Source organism: Nuphar pumila, chromosome 5, assembly GCF_984573655.1.
Source record: "Nuphar pumila chromosome 5, dmNupPumi1.hap1.1, whole genome shotgun sequence".
NCBI classification, from domain to species: Eukaryota; Viridiplantae; Streptophyta; class Magnoliopsida; order Nymphaeales; family Nymphaeaceae; genus Nuphar; species Nuphar pumila.
In genome coordinates this window covers 960,894-975,777 of record NC_143253.1, presented here as the reverse complement: position 1 = coordinate 975,777, position 14,884 = coordinate 960,894, and the positions used below count along the sequence as shown (strand labels likewise).

At 37.9% G+C, this 14,884-nt stretch overlaps 1 protein-coding gene across 1 annotated transcript in view; it reads left to right on the top strand.

Annotated features, from left to right (window-relative positions):
• The first annotated feature begins 4,530 nt into the window (after nucleotides 1-4,530).
• The window catches only part of LOC149836394 (mitochondrial import receptor subunit TOM40-1-like), a 30,781-nt gene continuing 20,427 nt past the window's right edge, over nucleotides 4,531-14,884 (top strand). Inside the window, exon 1 of the mRNA XM_090005313.1 lies at nucleotides 4,531-4,859. Coding sequence (XP_089861439.1) covers nucleotides 4,679-4,859 — 181 coding nt within the window. The 5' untranslated portion in view covers nucleotides 4,531-4,678. The remainder of the gene's footprint in view (nucleotides 4,860-14,884) is intronic.

Sequence of the window (14,884 nt, the reverse complement as noted above, 5' to 3'; positions counted from 1 at the left end):
TTATCTCTCCACGAACGACTGTTCCTCTAGCAAAAAAATTCTGGCTCTGCTACTAGTCCGAATAAATGGATCGTCCTTCAAGACCATAGCATTGTCCCCAAGACCCGAAGTCTGCCCACCCAACGAAAAACTTCTGGCTCTGCCACTGTTCCATTGTATAGGATGGATGGTTGGAAATTCTAATATAAGAAAAAGAGAATGAAACTTGTGGAGAGGGACGCTAGGAGAAGTTGAGGTATCAAATTTGATCATTGAATCTTCTTGGAAAGATACATTGACCATTTTCAATAGGGAAATGGAGGCTCAACACTCAAAAGGCAGATTGGAAGGTCTGAATCTTGAATTCTTTATGGAGTTGACAAGAGTGAAATGTGTTTGGATTCTTAAGGAGCGCAACCATCTTCCAAGGAGCTTAGCTAATCTAGAAATTCTCAATTATAATCACGTCTGGAAGGATAAACCACTGGATTGGTACCCTTCAAGTATTATACAAGTGTAATGTAACTCTTATAATCTGTTAGGGATCTGCCTAAGCCGAGTTTGCCTATCAAAAAAACAGAAAAATCTCCATGCAACATAAGGGGTAACCTATGTCACTCTTCTAACAAGGCACCGCACCCGCGTCGCACCCACACCTAAGTGGGTGCAACACTTGGATACAACTTTCTTTGTGTCAGGTGAAGTCAACCACACTGAGGTCCATTTCTATCCAAAAGTTAACCCTAATGAAGTTCATTTTTATCTATATTATATATATAAACACATAAATGCTCACAAATATACTTAGTGTTAACTAAAATTTGTTATATATATATATATATATATATATATATATATATATATATATATATATATATATATATATATATATATATATATATATATATATATACTCCCCGCACCCAAGTTTTTTTAAAGTGCCGCATCCGCACCCGCACCTATGTGACATAGGGGGGGAAAAAGGGCTCTGCACATATGATATGGGTGATTTATGGAGTTTATCAAGTTGATTGATGTCACGAGTTCTAAATCCAACGTGGAGCATCTCTTACTGCAAGGTCGAATCTGAGTACACTTACCCGATGGGGGTAAAACGGGTCTCAAGGGTTTAACCAAAAGGAGACAAATGGCTTCCCTTTTTACCAGCAAAAAAAAAAAGGATGAGTGGAAAAGCAACAATGGAAATGATTTGCAGTTATATAAGTATAAGAGAGGTGGTATACCATATGGTAAGCGGGGTCCTGTGCCAAGCAGGTTCGAATCCCTCTACCACATGGAGCTTAAGAGATATCTGGTAGGCAGTGGCAAAGCCAGAAGTTTTTTGTTGGGTGGGCAGACTTCGGGTCTCGGGGACAATACTATGGTCTTGAAGGACGATCCATTTATTCAATGGACAAGGCCGACAATCAAACGAGGCAGAGGAAGTAGAGCCCCTGTCGACAATCGAGAGACAGGGGGGCAAAGCCCCCTATCGGGAAGGGCTCACAGAGGCAAGGGGGACAGGCACCCATGCTTGATTTTTTAGAAATCGGCTCTTAGATCGTATAATTACAACATGCGAGCAAGTTTTTTTAGCGTTTGAAAATAAATGGCCTAGAACTTTCATTAATATTCAAGCCTCAAAAAGTTATATTTTTTGGGTATTGGTTCGTAGCAAATGTGCTATGTGGAACACATATGTGGAGTCAGATTTGTGAAAGTAGTATAGGAAATATCCAATTTATACCCAAATCACATATTTAGTAGTTAGTATCATGTATCCATTTCGTGTGTGGTTTTTACTTGTTTTTAAAAAATGTTTTGTATTGTTGATGCATTGTACTTCATCTAGACAAAAGGTATTTCTCTTTAAATTTTCTTTGCCAAAATTTTTACAGGATCTTTGGAAAAGAGTGACTATTTTTCAACTAAGAGTGTTGCTGATAGCAATATTGGTGAATGGTGACTGACAAGTTAGCACACGTGTGTGCACGTGCAAGCACACACACAACCTTTCTTAAGATATTGACCTTTCTCAATGTTGGTTTATGCAAATGAGAAGATTGCCATTGTAAATTAGGCAAATTACAATGAGGACGAGAATCAAGTCTAGGATGTAGTAAACAAGGAATTGAAGAAATGCTAGGCTCACCCATGCCCACCCCCCTTGCCTCGGTTTCTAATTCTGGGGTGGGCGACCGCCGACCCCTGGCTCCGCCACTGCTGGTAGGGGTATGCCTAACCCCAGCTTGACTTAAGAAAAACACACACACACACACACACACACACACACACATATATATATATATATATATATATATATATATATATATATAAGAAGGTAGCCAAAATATGGTTTTATAAATTCTAAGCCTACTTATTAAAATATTCAATGAGAGCATAGATTTCATAATACATACATGGATTTTTTAAAAATTGAAAGTATGATTAGCTTGAATAAAAATGATTTTAATATCAAGGAAATTCAATTTCATACAATTTTTTTCAGTTTAAGAAGCTTGCTCTTAATAAAGCTTTGAGAGCATAAAAGAAGAATGTTGTTTAGCGCTTTCAAAGGAAGCTTGCACTTACTATGATCAACTTACAAAGTTTGGTTTGAATTTTGAAGATCCAATATCGATGACATTCACTAAGCTCCTCTGGATCTTTTGTTTTGTTGGATAGGCAAGCAAGGGTTAGGTAGGCCCCACCAGTTAAACTTGAACTTCCCAACACAAGGTGACGTTCTCTAATAGCTCCTACCAAACAAGCGGCTAGATCATATTTGCTCACATACCTTGATGTCAAGATTTTTTGAACAAAGAAAAATCTTGTAATAAGTTAACAAATTATGTTAACGAAAAAGATAAAAAACATCTTACAACAACAACTACGCCTTCATTCCAAAACAATTGGGGTCGGCGATATGAACCAAAAAAGAAAATCATTCTGGGTCTTCCACATAAATCCTTCTCTTCCAATCATTTCTATCCAATACCATGTCCTCGGTGAGGTTTAAAGCATTCATATCCTTTCCTATCATCTTCATCCAAGTCTTCTTAGGCCTACCCCTTCTTTTAACTAATATATTTTTTCATTTCTCCATCCTTCTAACTAGAGCATCATTAGGCCTTCGCCGAATATGTTCAAACCACCATAAATGATTATCTCTCATCTTGTTTTCAATGGATGGAACACCTACCTTCTTACGTATCTCCTCATTTCGAATCGTATCTTTTATTGTATTTTCATACATCCATCTAAGCATACACATCTCAACTACACTCATTTTTGAATATGATGTCTCTTGGCAGCCCAACATTCTGTACCATATAGTAAAGCGGGCCTAATTGTCGTCCTATAAAACTTTCTCTTCAACCGCAATGACATTCTACGATCGCACAACACTCCGGTTGCACTTTTCCATTTCATCCACCAACCTTTATCCTATGTTTAACATCTCCATCAATTTCTCCATACTTTCGAATGATAAATCCAAAATATTTGAAACAGTCATCCACGGGTATTTCTTGCTCACCAAGTTTCACTACACTCCCATCACTACTTCGTTACTTACTAAACCAACATTCCATATATTCTGTCTTACTCTTACTCAACTTAAAACCTCTTGCTTCCAATATCTGTCTCCATAATTCTAACTTGGCATTAACCTCAACTCTAGACTCATCAGTCAAAACAATATCATCAACAAACAACATACACCACAACATATTTTCTTAAATTAATCTCGTAAACTCATCCATCACTATAGCAAATAGGAAAGGGCATAATGCAGATCCTTGATGTAACCCAACCGTTATAGAAAAATTGGTTGTCACCCCTCCACAAACAAGCCATAATATATAAAGAATTAATAGCCTGAAAATGTATAATCTTATTGATAATTTTATACTTTTTTATAAAATTTATCGTAATAAAATCATCCGAAATTACCACCATGTGGGTCACCCGCATGGCCAGCCCGGTGGTTGTGATTCTTGTGAAGGTGTTGAGTTGAAGACTCTGGATCAAATGTCATTGGTGCAAGGGTGTGACTGTAGCTTTCAGAGGTGGGCCACCTAAGACAGGGTTCTTCTTAAAAAAAAAACATGACAAATTAATGTCACCAATAATTTGGGGGCTTTTCGCCTCTAAATCCTGCTCCATGCATGCAAAGCCGTGTCACCTGTATGATAGAACTGAAAAAGTAACCGGATCTAGATATGGTGAGAACTCTAATCATCTATATCCAAATCCAGACCCAATCAAGCAACACCCAAATATGGAGGATTTGGGCAATCGCCACACCCGAGCCCAATATTTTCATGAAAAGTATTTCATACCCTCCACATACGTAAAAAAACAGCGGCGTACACCGTATAGCTACGTATGGCAAGAAAACCCTGCCAAAACCCCAAACCGAGCCCTGCTTTAGGTGAAGACCCAGAATTTCTCTGCCTTCTCTTCCTCGCCTCCCTCTCTCTCTTTAGGCGGAGACCAAAAGCTTGGCTCATTTGTGGGAAGGTTGGCTGCGCCACCACCGGCCCGCCCCTTCCTTCCCCCAGCGCCTCCCTCCCCTTCCTTCCTCACATGCATTTCGTTGCCTCACCAAGAGGGCATAAACCCTAGTTAAACCAATAAACCCTCCCTCACCTGAAACAGCTCCCGACACCCCCCCCCCTCCGGATATCGCCGAGCTATGGGTTCGTCTGTCAGTCACGCAGCGGCCGCTCCGGCAATGCTGGCTGGGCTCGCGCCTCCTCTCCCCTCGTCCCCTCCGGCAGGCACCAAGGAAGGCGACAGCAAGGACGAGCAGAAGGTGGACTGGCTCAACCTCCCTTGTCCCGTTCCGTTCGAAGAGATACAGAGAGAAGTTTTGAGTAAGCAATGCCTTTTTTTTTTTCCCGTTGTTCTGCAGTTTTTTGGTCTAATTGAAGGAACAGATTTCTTTAGTTTGATCGGTTTACTGACGATGATACTTTGTCGTTTTTGGTTTTCATCGGGGTACGTTAAGTGTTTTCTCTTGGAGTTGGAGACTATAATGTAGGCCATTATCGAGTTTCTAACCATGATTTTGCTTTTTTTTGGGTTGAAATCAGCACACCAGCTTAAAATCGTCTATTCTTTCTACTTCATTTTGTTCACACTATTGGTCAGAATCTATCGATTTATAGTGTATAAGTAGACTGAACGTTTTGTGGTATGTGTTGCGGTGTTAGCAGTGCAATCGTTTCAAGAATGCATAATATCTGGATAGCATAGATCACGGTGGTGTAACTCTGTGAATGCTATTCATGAAAAAGGGGAACTGATGTGGAGAGTCCTTCGATCTCTCATTGTTCTTAGCACTTTTCCTGCTTGACATACCGCAATCTCCATGTGGTGCCTCGGAGGCCTGCGTTTGTAAGAAAATAGGTTCCTCATTGGCCTTCCCTTGCGACATCTATTGTCAATGCAAGAAATGCTCATGCCCATGCTGATGTCCACGGCTAAATACACAACTTCTTCCATCTTGGCCATCATTACCCACGAGACCCTCTAAATGCAAGGCAGTATATCGTGTATTACAGAATCGTGCATTTAAGTTTAGTGTGTGGGTGGGAGGCGGTGTTGGTATTTGGCTCAAAATTATGCCTATTTGGAACCAAAGTTTTTGGCTAAATAACTCCTTTTGCCTAGTTATTTGGAATAGCATTTTGGGGGTAAAAGCCCACTTTATGAAAATTGTTTAGTCCCATATCTATCATCTTTGGAAAACTCCAAGTGTTTATATAGAGGGGAGTTGCCTTAGAGGGCAAGGCCTCAAGGGGCATTAGATATTGGGCTTGTCAAGTGAACTTTGAGTATTGATTTGGATTTGGATTTGGTTTTGGCTTCATATTCGGATTCGGTTAGGTCTAGTCGTGGTCTTTGATCTATCTTTTTGTCCCTCACAAATAGAGTTGCTAACTTCCTTTTGACTTGCTAATTTCCTTCCTTTGTGTTTTGCGAAAATCCTTTGTGCCTTGCAAATTTCCTTTATGACTTGTGAATTTTCTTTATGAATTGCAAAATTCCTTCATGGCTTGCAAATTTCCTTTATGAGTTGCAAAATTCTTTTTGACTTGCGACTTGCGAATTTCCATTATTTGGATTGGATTCAATCCGGTCTTGGTCTTTGATCTATCTTTTTGTCCCTCGCAAATAGAGTTGCGAACTTCCTCTTGACTTGCGAATTTTCTTCCTTTGTGTTTTGCGAAAATCCTTTGTTTCTTGCGATTTTCCTTTATGACCTGCGAATTTCCTTTATGAGTTTCAAAATTCCTTTATGGCTTGCGAATTTCTTTTATGAGTTCCAAAATTCCCTTTGACTTGCGACTTGTGAATTTTCATTATGGCTTGCGAAATTCCTTTGTGATTTGCGTATCTTGCTTTAGCCTCAACGTGTCAATACATTGGGATGGCCTGGGCACGTGACACCCGATTTTGGGCGGTGGCCGCTCTTGATGGGACATTGCAAGGACGAGTTTTAAAGACAAAAAAGGAAGTGCAAAATTCTTCTTTCCCTTTTTTGTGGTTTTCTTCTACATCTCCTTCTCCCCCATTTGTGAAGCTGTTCAGGGTGACTGTGTTATGGTGGCTAGCTTACCCAGTGCCAGGGGTGGTTAGTATTGCACAAGGAGGTGAGGGGTGCTTGTGTCCCATAAGCGAAGTTGTGCACAACCCTTCTGCACCCGGGCTTGATCTTGGTGGGGCAACTATCGCTTTTGAGAAAGCGCATTGTTGCCTGCCTCCAAGCAAAGGTCCTACGATCAAGATAGAAGGTACGAAATCTCCAACAATTCAAAAGTGACAACCTAAGCTCCATGGCATCTACCGTGAAAATCAGGAATCAGGAGATTCCCAAACTGTCTTAGTTCAATGGAACAAACTTAAAATGTTGGTAGAACAAGGTCATGATCCTCCTGACCATGACCAAGGTGGTGTGCATGCTCTCTGAAGCCTATCCTCCTGAACGAGAAGAGTCCATTGCTGAGAATATAAAGCGCCAAAAGTGGATGAAATACGACTTTGTGTGTCGACAACACATCTTGAATGCGCTGTTCGACCTGCAGTTTGACATCTACTCTAAAGTAGACTCTGCGAAAAAGCTCTGGGAAGCTCTTTCGAATAAATACAATACAAAGGATGCAACTAACCATAAATTCCTGGTTAGTAGATATATGGATTTCAAATTTGGTGATGATAAACCACTTCTACCCCAAATTGATGAGATGCAATTGCTGGTTCACCAGCTTCGGGTAGAAGGCATAAATCTTGACGAGTCTTTTCAAGTGGTTATAATTGAGAAGTTGCCCAATTCGTAGAAAGCCTATCGTAATATGTTGAAACATAAAAATGAAGACTTCACTTTGGAACAACTCCTTTTCCATCTTTGTATTGAAGAAGAAGCTCGTCATAGAGACAAAAAAGAAGAAGTAAAAGAAGTTGGCACCAAAGTGAACTTACTGGAACATAAGCCAAGATTCAAGCCCAATTTGAAATCTAAGAACAAAAAACCTAGATATTTCAAGAAACCAAAATGTGAGCTGGTATCGTGCTTTGTTTGTGGCAAATCGGGACACTATGCAAGAGAGTGTCGTCACTGCAAGAGGCAAAGCACCAAGGTACAAACTCCCGAAGAAAATCTAGTGGCTTTAGTAAGCTCTGTTTGCATGGTTTAAGTGAATAAAGGGTGGTACGACGTGGATTCTAGGTGTACAATTTATATTTGTAATGACCGAAGTATGTTTGATTCATACGAACTCGTGGGGGTAGACAATGAAGTATACATAGGTAACTCTCATCCTGTAAAGGTTGAAGGAAAAAGGACTGTGAAACTAAAATTCATGTCTGGAAAATGTCTTACCCTCACAGTGACAAAGAACCTTGTATCAACCTTCCTACGGGTCACACATGGTTTTAAGTTAGTGTTTGAATCCAGCAATTTAGTATTATTGAAGAACCGTGTTTTCATTGAAAAGGGTTTTGTTTCTGATGGTATGTTTAAACTGAATGTGATAAATGATAATATGTCGGTTTTTGTTTACTTGCTTGACTTTTTTGATGTATGGCATGCTCGACTTGATCATATGCATTATGGATTCATTAAGAAAATGGGTAAATTAAGATTAATTCTTGTTTGCAAGCATGATCACTAGAATAAATGCAGTGTGTGCATTCAAGCAAAGTTTTCAAATAAACCTTTTCATGTAGTAGAAAAGTACCAAAATTCTTGAACTCATACATAGTGATGTATGCGTTTTGGAAAACACTCCAACTCGTGGGGTTATTATGTATTTCATAACTTTCGTTGATGCTTTCTCTAAATTTGCCTATGTTTATCTAATGAAAAGCAAAAAATGAGTCTTTTGAGAAATTTAATATTTTTAAGGCCGAAGTTGAGAATTTTCACAACAACAAAATTATTTCATTTAGGTCTGATAGAGGTGAAGAATATTTATCTCATGATTTTATTAAATTTTGTGCACCTTACACTCCCGAACATAATGGAGTTGCAGAATAAAAAAAAAAACTTTAATTGACATGGTGAATGCAATGCTAATTAATTTTGGACTTAATTTTAGTTTATGGGGAGAAGCTCTACTTAGTGCGTACCATATTTTGAATCATGTGCCTTATTCAAAATTAGTTGTTATTCCATATGAATTATGGAAAAATAGAAAACCAAATTTAAGTTATCTTAAAGTTTGGGGTTGTGTTGACTAAAGCTATTTCTGAATCTGTACAAGCTAAGTTTAGAGAAGATCTTGTTTTTGAAGATTTGCAAATTCTTTTTTCTCCCATTGGTTTTCATGAATCAAAATCTAAAATACCAGTTTTGGAACATGAAAATATAGAAACTAGAAAAGTAAGAGAGTTAGAAAACCAAAGGATTTTGGAAAGGACTTTTATCTCTATATGATTGATAGAGACTCTTTAAGCTTTTTTGAAACTATGTCATCACCTGATGCTGCATCTTGGAAAGAAGCTATTCAAAATAAAATAGATTCTATTCTTGAAAATAAAACATGGGTTTTAGCAGAATTACCATCACACTTTAAACCTCTTAGCTGCAAATGGATTTTCAAAAGAAAATTTAGAGCGGATGGATCAATTGAGAAATTTAAAGCGAGATTAGTAGCGAACAAAAATTATAGATGGATTGTTTTGATACGTGTGCTCCAGTCTCTAGAATAACTTCAATTAGAGTTCTTGTAGATTGACTTCTATTTTCAAGCTCAAAATTCATCAAATGGATGTTAAAACTATTTTTTTATATGGTAATTTAAAAGGAGATTTATATGGAACAACCAAAAGGTTTTGTAGTTTATGGTAAAAAAAATAAAGTTTGCAAATTGCTTAAGTCCTTATACGGAAACAAGCTAAAAACAATGACATGAAAAATTTGATTTTAACTTATGGGTTTAACACTCTTGATTATGAGAAATGCATATATACTAAAGGTGATTGTGAAAACATTGTCATAATTTATTTATATGTAGATGACATGTTAGTACTTAATAACAATATAAAATGCATAAATGATACTAAGCATTTTCTGTCACTTAACTTTGACATGAAAGACATGAGGCTTGTTGATGTGATTCTAGGAATCAAACTTATTTGACATGAACGTGTATATTGTTTAACTTAGTCATGTTATATTGAAAAAGTGCTTAGGAAATTTAACTGTTTTGATTGCAAAACTGTTGATACTCCATTTGATCCCAATGTTAAATTATGTAAATGCACAGGAAGAGATATTTCTCAACTTGAGTATGCTAGTATGATGGGAAGTCTTATATATGCTATTAATGAAATTAGACCAGACATAGCATTTTGCATAAGCAAATTGAGTAGATATATTAGCAATCTAGGACCCGAACATTGGGACCCTGTTTTCAGGATCCTGAAGTGCCTTAAATGGACTTTGAATTATGGGTTATTCTATATGGAGGAACTCACTAACCTTGAAGGTTATAGTGATGCTAATTGGATCTCCGATAGAGATGACTCGATATCCATAAGTGAATGGGTCTTTACCCGTGGATCTGTGGCTATTTTCTGGGCTTCCATGAAGCAAACCATTATAACCCAATCCACTACGGAGGTCGAGCTCATAGCATTGACATCTGCTAGTATCAAAGCTGAAATGAAACAATAAGTGCACAATAACAATGCCACAAAGTGGCTACTACAAAGGTGCACACTCACAAATACAAAAGTCTCTAATAGGCCAACAAACAATCTCTCAAAATATATCAAAAACATAAAAAATTATAATGATCTTATTCAAATATGCTTGGGAAAACAAGCATTGCTTATACAAGAGAGGGAGTACCTTTATATTGGCACTCTCATGATAAAGGGGCTGGCCCAACTAGCTGTTGGGCCAAGCTCAAACAACTAGTTGGACCAGCTAATCACATGTTGCTTCAAAAATAAAAAAGAAATACAACAACAACAACAACTACGCCTTCATCCAAAAACAATTGGGGTCGGCGATATGAACCAAAAAAGAAAATCATTCTGGGTCTTCCACATGAATCCTTCTCCTCCAATCATTTCTATCCAATGCCATGTCCTCAGTGAGGTTCAAAGCATTCATATCCTTTCCTATCATCTCCATCCAAGTCTTCTTAGGCCTACCCCGATCTCTTTAAACTAGTATATTTTTCCATTTCTCCATCCTTCTAACTGGAGCATCATCAGGCCTTCGCCGAATATGTCCAAACCACCGTAAACGATTCTCTCTCATCTTATTTTCAATGGATGCAATGCCTACCTTCTTACGTATCTCCTCGTTTCGAATCTTATCTTTTATTGTATTTCCACACATCCATTTAAGCATACACATCTCAGCTACACTCATTTTTTGAATATGATGTCTCTTGGCAGCCCAACATTCCGTATCATTAGTAAAACAGGCCTAATTGTCATCCTATAAAACTTTTCCTTCAACTGCAATGGCATTCTACGATCGCACAACACTCCGGTTGCACTTTTCCATTTCATCCACCCAACCTTTATCCTATGATTTACATCTCCATCAATTTCTCCATACTTTTGAATGATAGATCCAAAATATTTGAAACAATCATCCATCGGTATTTCTCGCTCACCAAGCTTCACTACACTCCCATCACTACTTAGTTGCTTACTAAATCGACATTCCATATATTCTGTCTTACTCTTACTCAACTTAAAACCTCTGGCTTCCAATGTCTGTCTCCATAATTCTAACTTAGCATTAACCCCAGCTCTAGTCTCATCAATCAAAACAATATCATCAACAAACAATATACACTACGACACATTTTCTTGAATTGATCTCGTAAGCTCATCCATCACTATAGCAAATAGGAAAGGGCTTAATGCAGATCCTTGATGTAACCCGACCATTATAGGAAAATTGGTTGTCACCCCTCCATAAGTGCGGACATTGGTTACTACTTCGTCGTACATATCTTTAATTATACTAATGTACTTGAGAGAAACGCCTTTCTTCATCATTGACCACCAGAGAACATCCCTAGGTACTCTATCGTATGCCTTCTTCAAATCAATAAAAACCATATGCAACTCTTTGTTCCTCTCTCTATCTCTCAATAAGTTGTCTAAGAAGATGTATAGCTTCCATAGTTGATCTTCCATATATAAAACCAAATTGATTCTCCGATATCATGACAACCTTCCTCAACCTATACTCAATCACCCTCTCCCAAAGTTTCATAGTATGACTCATGAGTTTTATACCACGATAGTTTGTGCAATCTTGTAAATCACCCTTATTCTTATATAGAGGCACCAAAGTACTCTTCCTCCACTCATTAGGCATCTTATTTGTCCTTCAAATCTTGTTAAAAAGATTTGTCAACCATTCTAAACCTTTCTCACCCAAGCATTTTCAAGCCTCGATAGGTATACCATTTGGGCCAACTGCCCTTCTTGATTTTATTTTCTTCAAAGCCTCTGCAATTTCTTTCTTTTGAATCTTGCGCATGAAGTCACGATTCATCTCATGAAAAAGAATGGAGAAGTCTCCAAGATCCTGAGCATGACTTCCATTAAATAGCTTATCAAATAAATCTTTCCATCTCTCCTTAATCTCCTCATCTTTGACTAAAACCCTTTGCGTTTCATCTTTGATACATCTAAGCATACCCAGATCCCTCGATTTTCTATCTCTCATCTTTGCAAGCCTATAAATATCATTCTCGCCCTCTTTGGTATCCAACTTGTCATAAACCTCCTTATATACTTTATCCCTCGCGTTTCAAACTACTTTTTTAGCTTCCTTCTTTGCTATCATATACTTCTCCAAATTCTCATTATCACGACTCTTACTTAGATTTCTACAACACTCTCTTTTAACCTTAATAGCTAATTTGACATTCTCGTTCCACCATGATGTATCCTTACCTAGCGGTGCACCGCCTTTAGACTCACCCAATACCTCCTTAGCCACCTTTCTCATGCCACTCGCTATCTTATTCCACATTGATTCTGAATCCTTCTCGAGACACCAATCAACTTCCTTAACTACCTGCTCTACAAAGATTCCTTGTTTAGCTCGTTTTAGTGCCCACCACTTAATTCTAGGATCTATCCTATGTCTATCCCTTTTGCGGCATTTTCTAATTCTAAGATCTAAAATTAAGACTCTATGTTGCGTGGCTACACTTTCTCCCGGTATAACCTTACAATCGATGCAACAACCCCTATCTCTCTTTCTAAGTAGGAAAAAATCTATCTGACTCGTATTAACCCCACTTTTAAATGTTACTAGGTGAGACTCCCTCTTCCTAAACCAAGTGTTTGCTAAGATCATATCATAGGACAAACCAAAATCTAAAATTCTTTCTCCACTTTCGTTTTTTTCTCCTATACCATAGCCTCCATGGATACTCTCAAATCCATCCCTACTAATGCCTACATGTCCATTAAGGTCATCGCCAATGAAAAACTTTTCTCCATAAGATATCCCTTGTACTACTCCATCTAAATCTTCTCAAAATTGACGCTTAATGAAATCATCTAAACCTACTTGAGGTGCATAAACACTAATAATATCCGTACCTAATACTAATTTAATAAGTAAAATCCTATCACCTTTCCTACTCACCTCAACTACATTATCTATAAACTCACGACTAATAACAATCCCTACTCCATTCCTATTCCTATTTATTCCTCTATACCAAATCTTATATCCCCAAGGTTCTATCACTTTTGCTTTCTCACCTACCCATTTGGTCTCTTGTAGACATAAAATATCCATCTTTCTCCTACTCTACCAACTTACCAGTTAAGGACCCTATGTTCCAAGTGGCTAACCTAATTTTATGGTCTTGAACTATCTTCTTTACCCCCACCCGTCCAACAAAGTGAGGGAACCCTTGCCTATTTGACACCACACCTGGGCACCGGTGTGACGCGTCGCTTTTGGGCGACGACCTATCAACCCTTGCCCATTTATCACTGCCTCTGGGCCTATAGAGTACAACGCGTCGCTCAGTAGGGAACGCCCCAACGAAATTCTCATGTTGGTTCATATTCATAGGGTGTGACTAAGTTTTTATGCTGGCTATCATTGGCCTACCGCAACCCTCCTCCTCTATCCGGGCTTGGGACTGGCAGTGTATAACTAAACAGTTATACACAGGACTGACACCTGTTACAAAAATAAATAATAATAATAATAAAAAAAAACAGAAATTAAGAAACTCGTCAGTCTCTAATAGGCTGACACCTGTTACAGACTGAAATGATTGAAATACCCCTGATATATATATATATATATATACAAAATACAAATGTCATATACACAATACATTTTAATACCCCCTCTCAAACTTACGGTGTGATCACCAGAAGTTTGTTAAGAAGAGAATAAAATCCAGGTTGCAAAAGTGTCTTGGTGAAGAAATCTGCTATTTGATACTTAGAGGCAACATAAGGTAGAGTGATGGTGTGCCTCATAAATTCTTCACGCACATAGTGACAATCTATTTCGATATGCTTGATTCTTTCATGGAATGTATGGTTGCCAACTATGTATATTGCACTCGTATTATCACAACACAATCTGAAAGGTGTTTGAAGATGAACACTCGTGTCTTTAAGTAATCTTCGCAACCAAACGATTTTTGATGTGGTCGTAGCCTTGGCACGATACTCGGTTTCAGTGGATGATAAAAATACTTTCTGTTGCTTCTTGTACTTCCACAACACGAGAGAATCACCTATAAAAACACCAAAAACTGTAGTTGCGTATCGATCATTCAGATTTCTTCCCCAATCTAAGTCAGAATAGACAATCAATTCTAGAGAGGAAGAGGATGATAACAAAAGACCTCTGGAGGTAAAGGTTTGTAAATATCTAACAATTCTCATCACAATACTCATGTGAACTGTGGTAGGTGAATGTTGAAATTGGCTAGCAGAATGAACTGCATGCGCAATATCAGGCCTAGTAATAGTTAAACAAGTCAGGCCACCAATCATTTGCCGATATGGAGTAGGGTAATCCAAAGGTGTCCCATAATTAATCTTCATCTTGGCATTAATAACTTCAAGTGTGTCTACCCTTTTTTCATCAGTAATGTCTGACCTGTCAATAATATTAATAACAAAGTTGGTTTGAGAAAGCAAGTATCCTCTAGGATAGTAAGCAACCTCAATTCCAAGAAAAAATCTTAGAAATCTAAGATCAGTCATTCCAAAATATTTTTTGAGGATACATTTAATATCCTTTACTCAGGCTCTTCACCTGTAATGATCATATCATTCAACATAAAGGAGAAGTATAACAATTGTTGCATCAGATTTCTTAGTAAACATAGCAGTATCAATATAACAAGATTTAAAACCAAATTTTAGC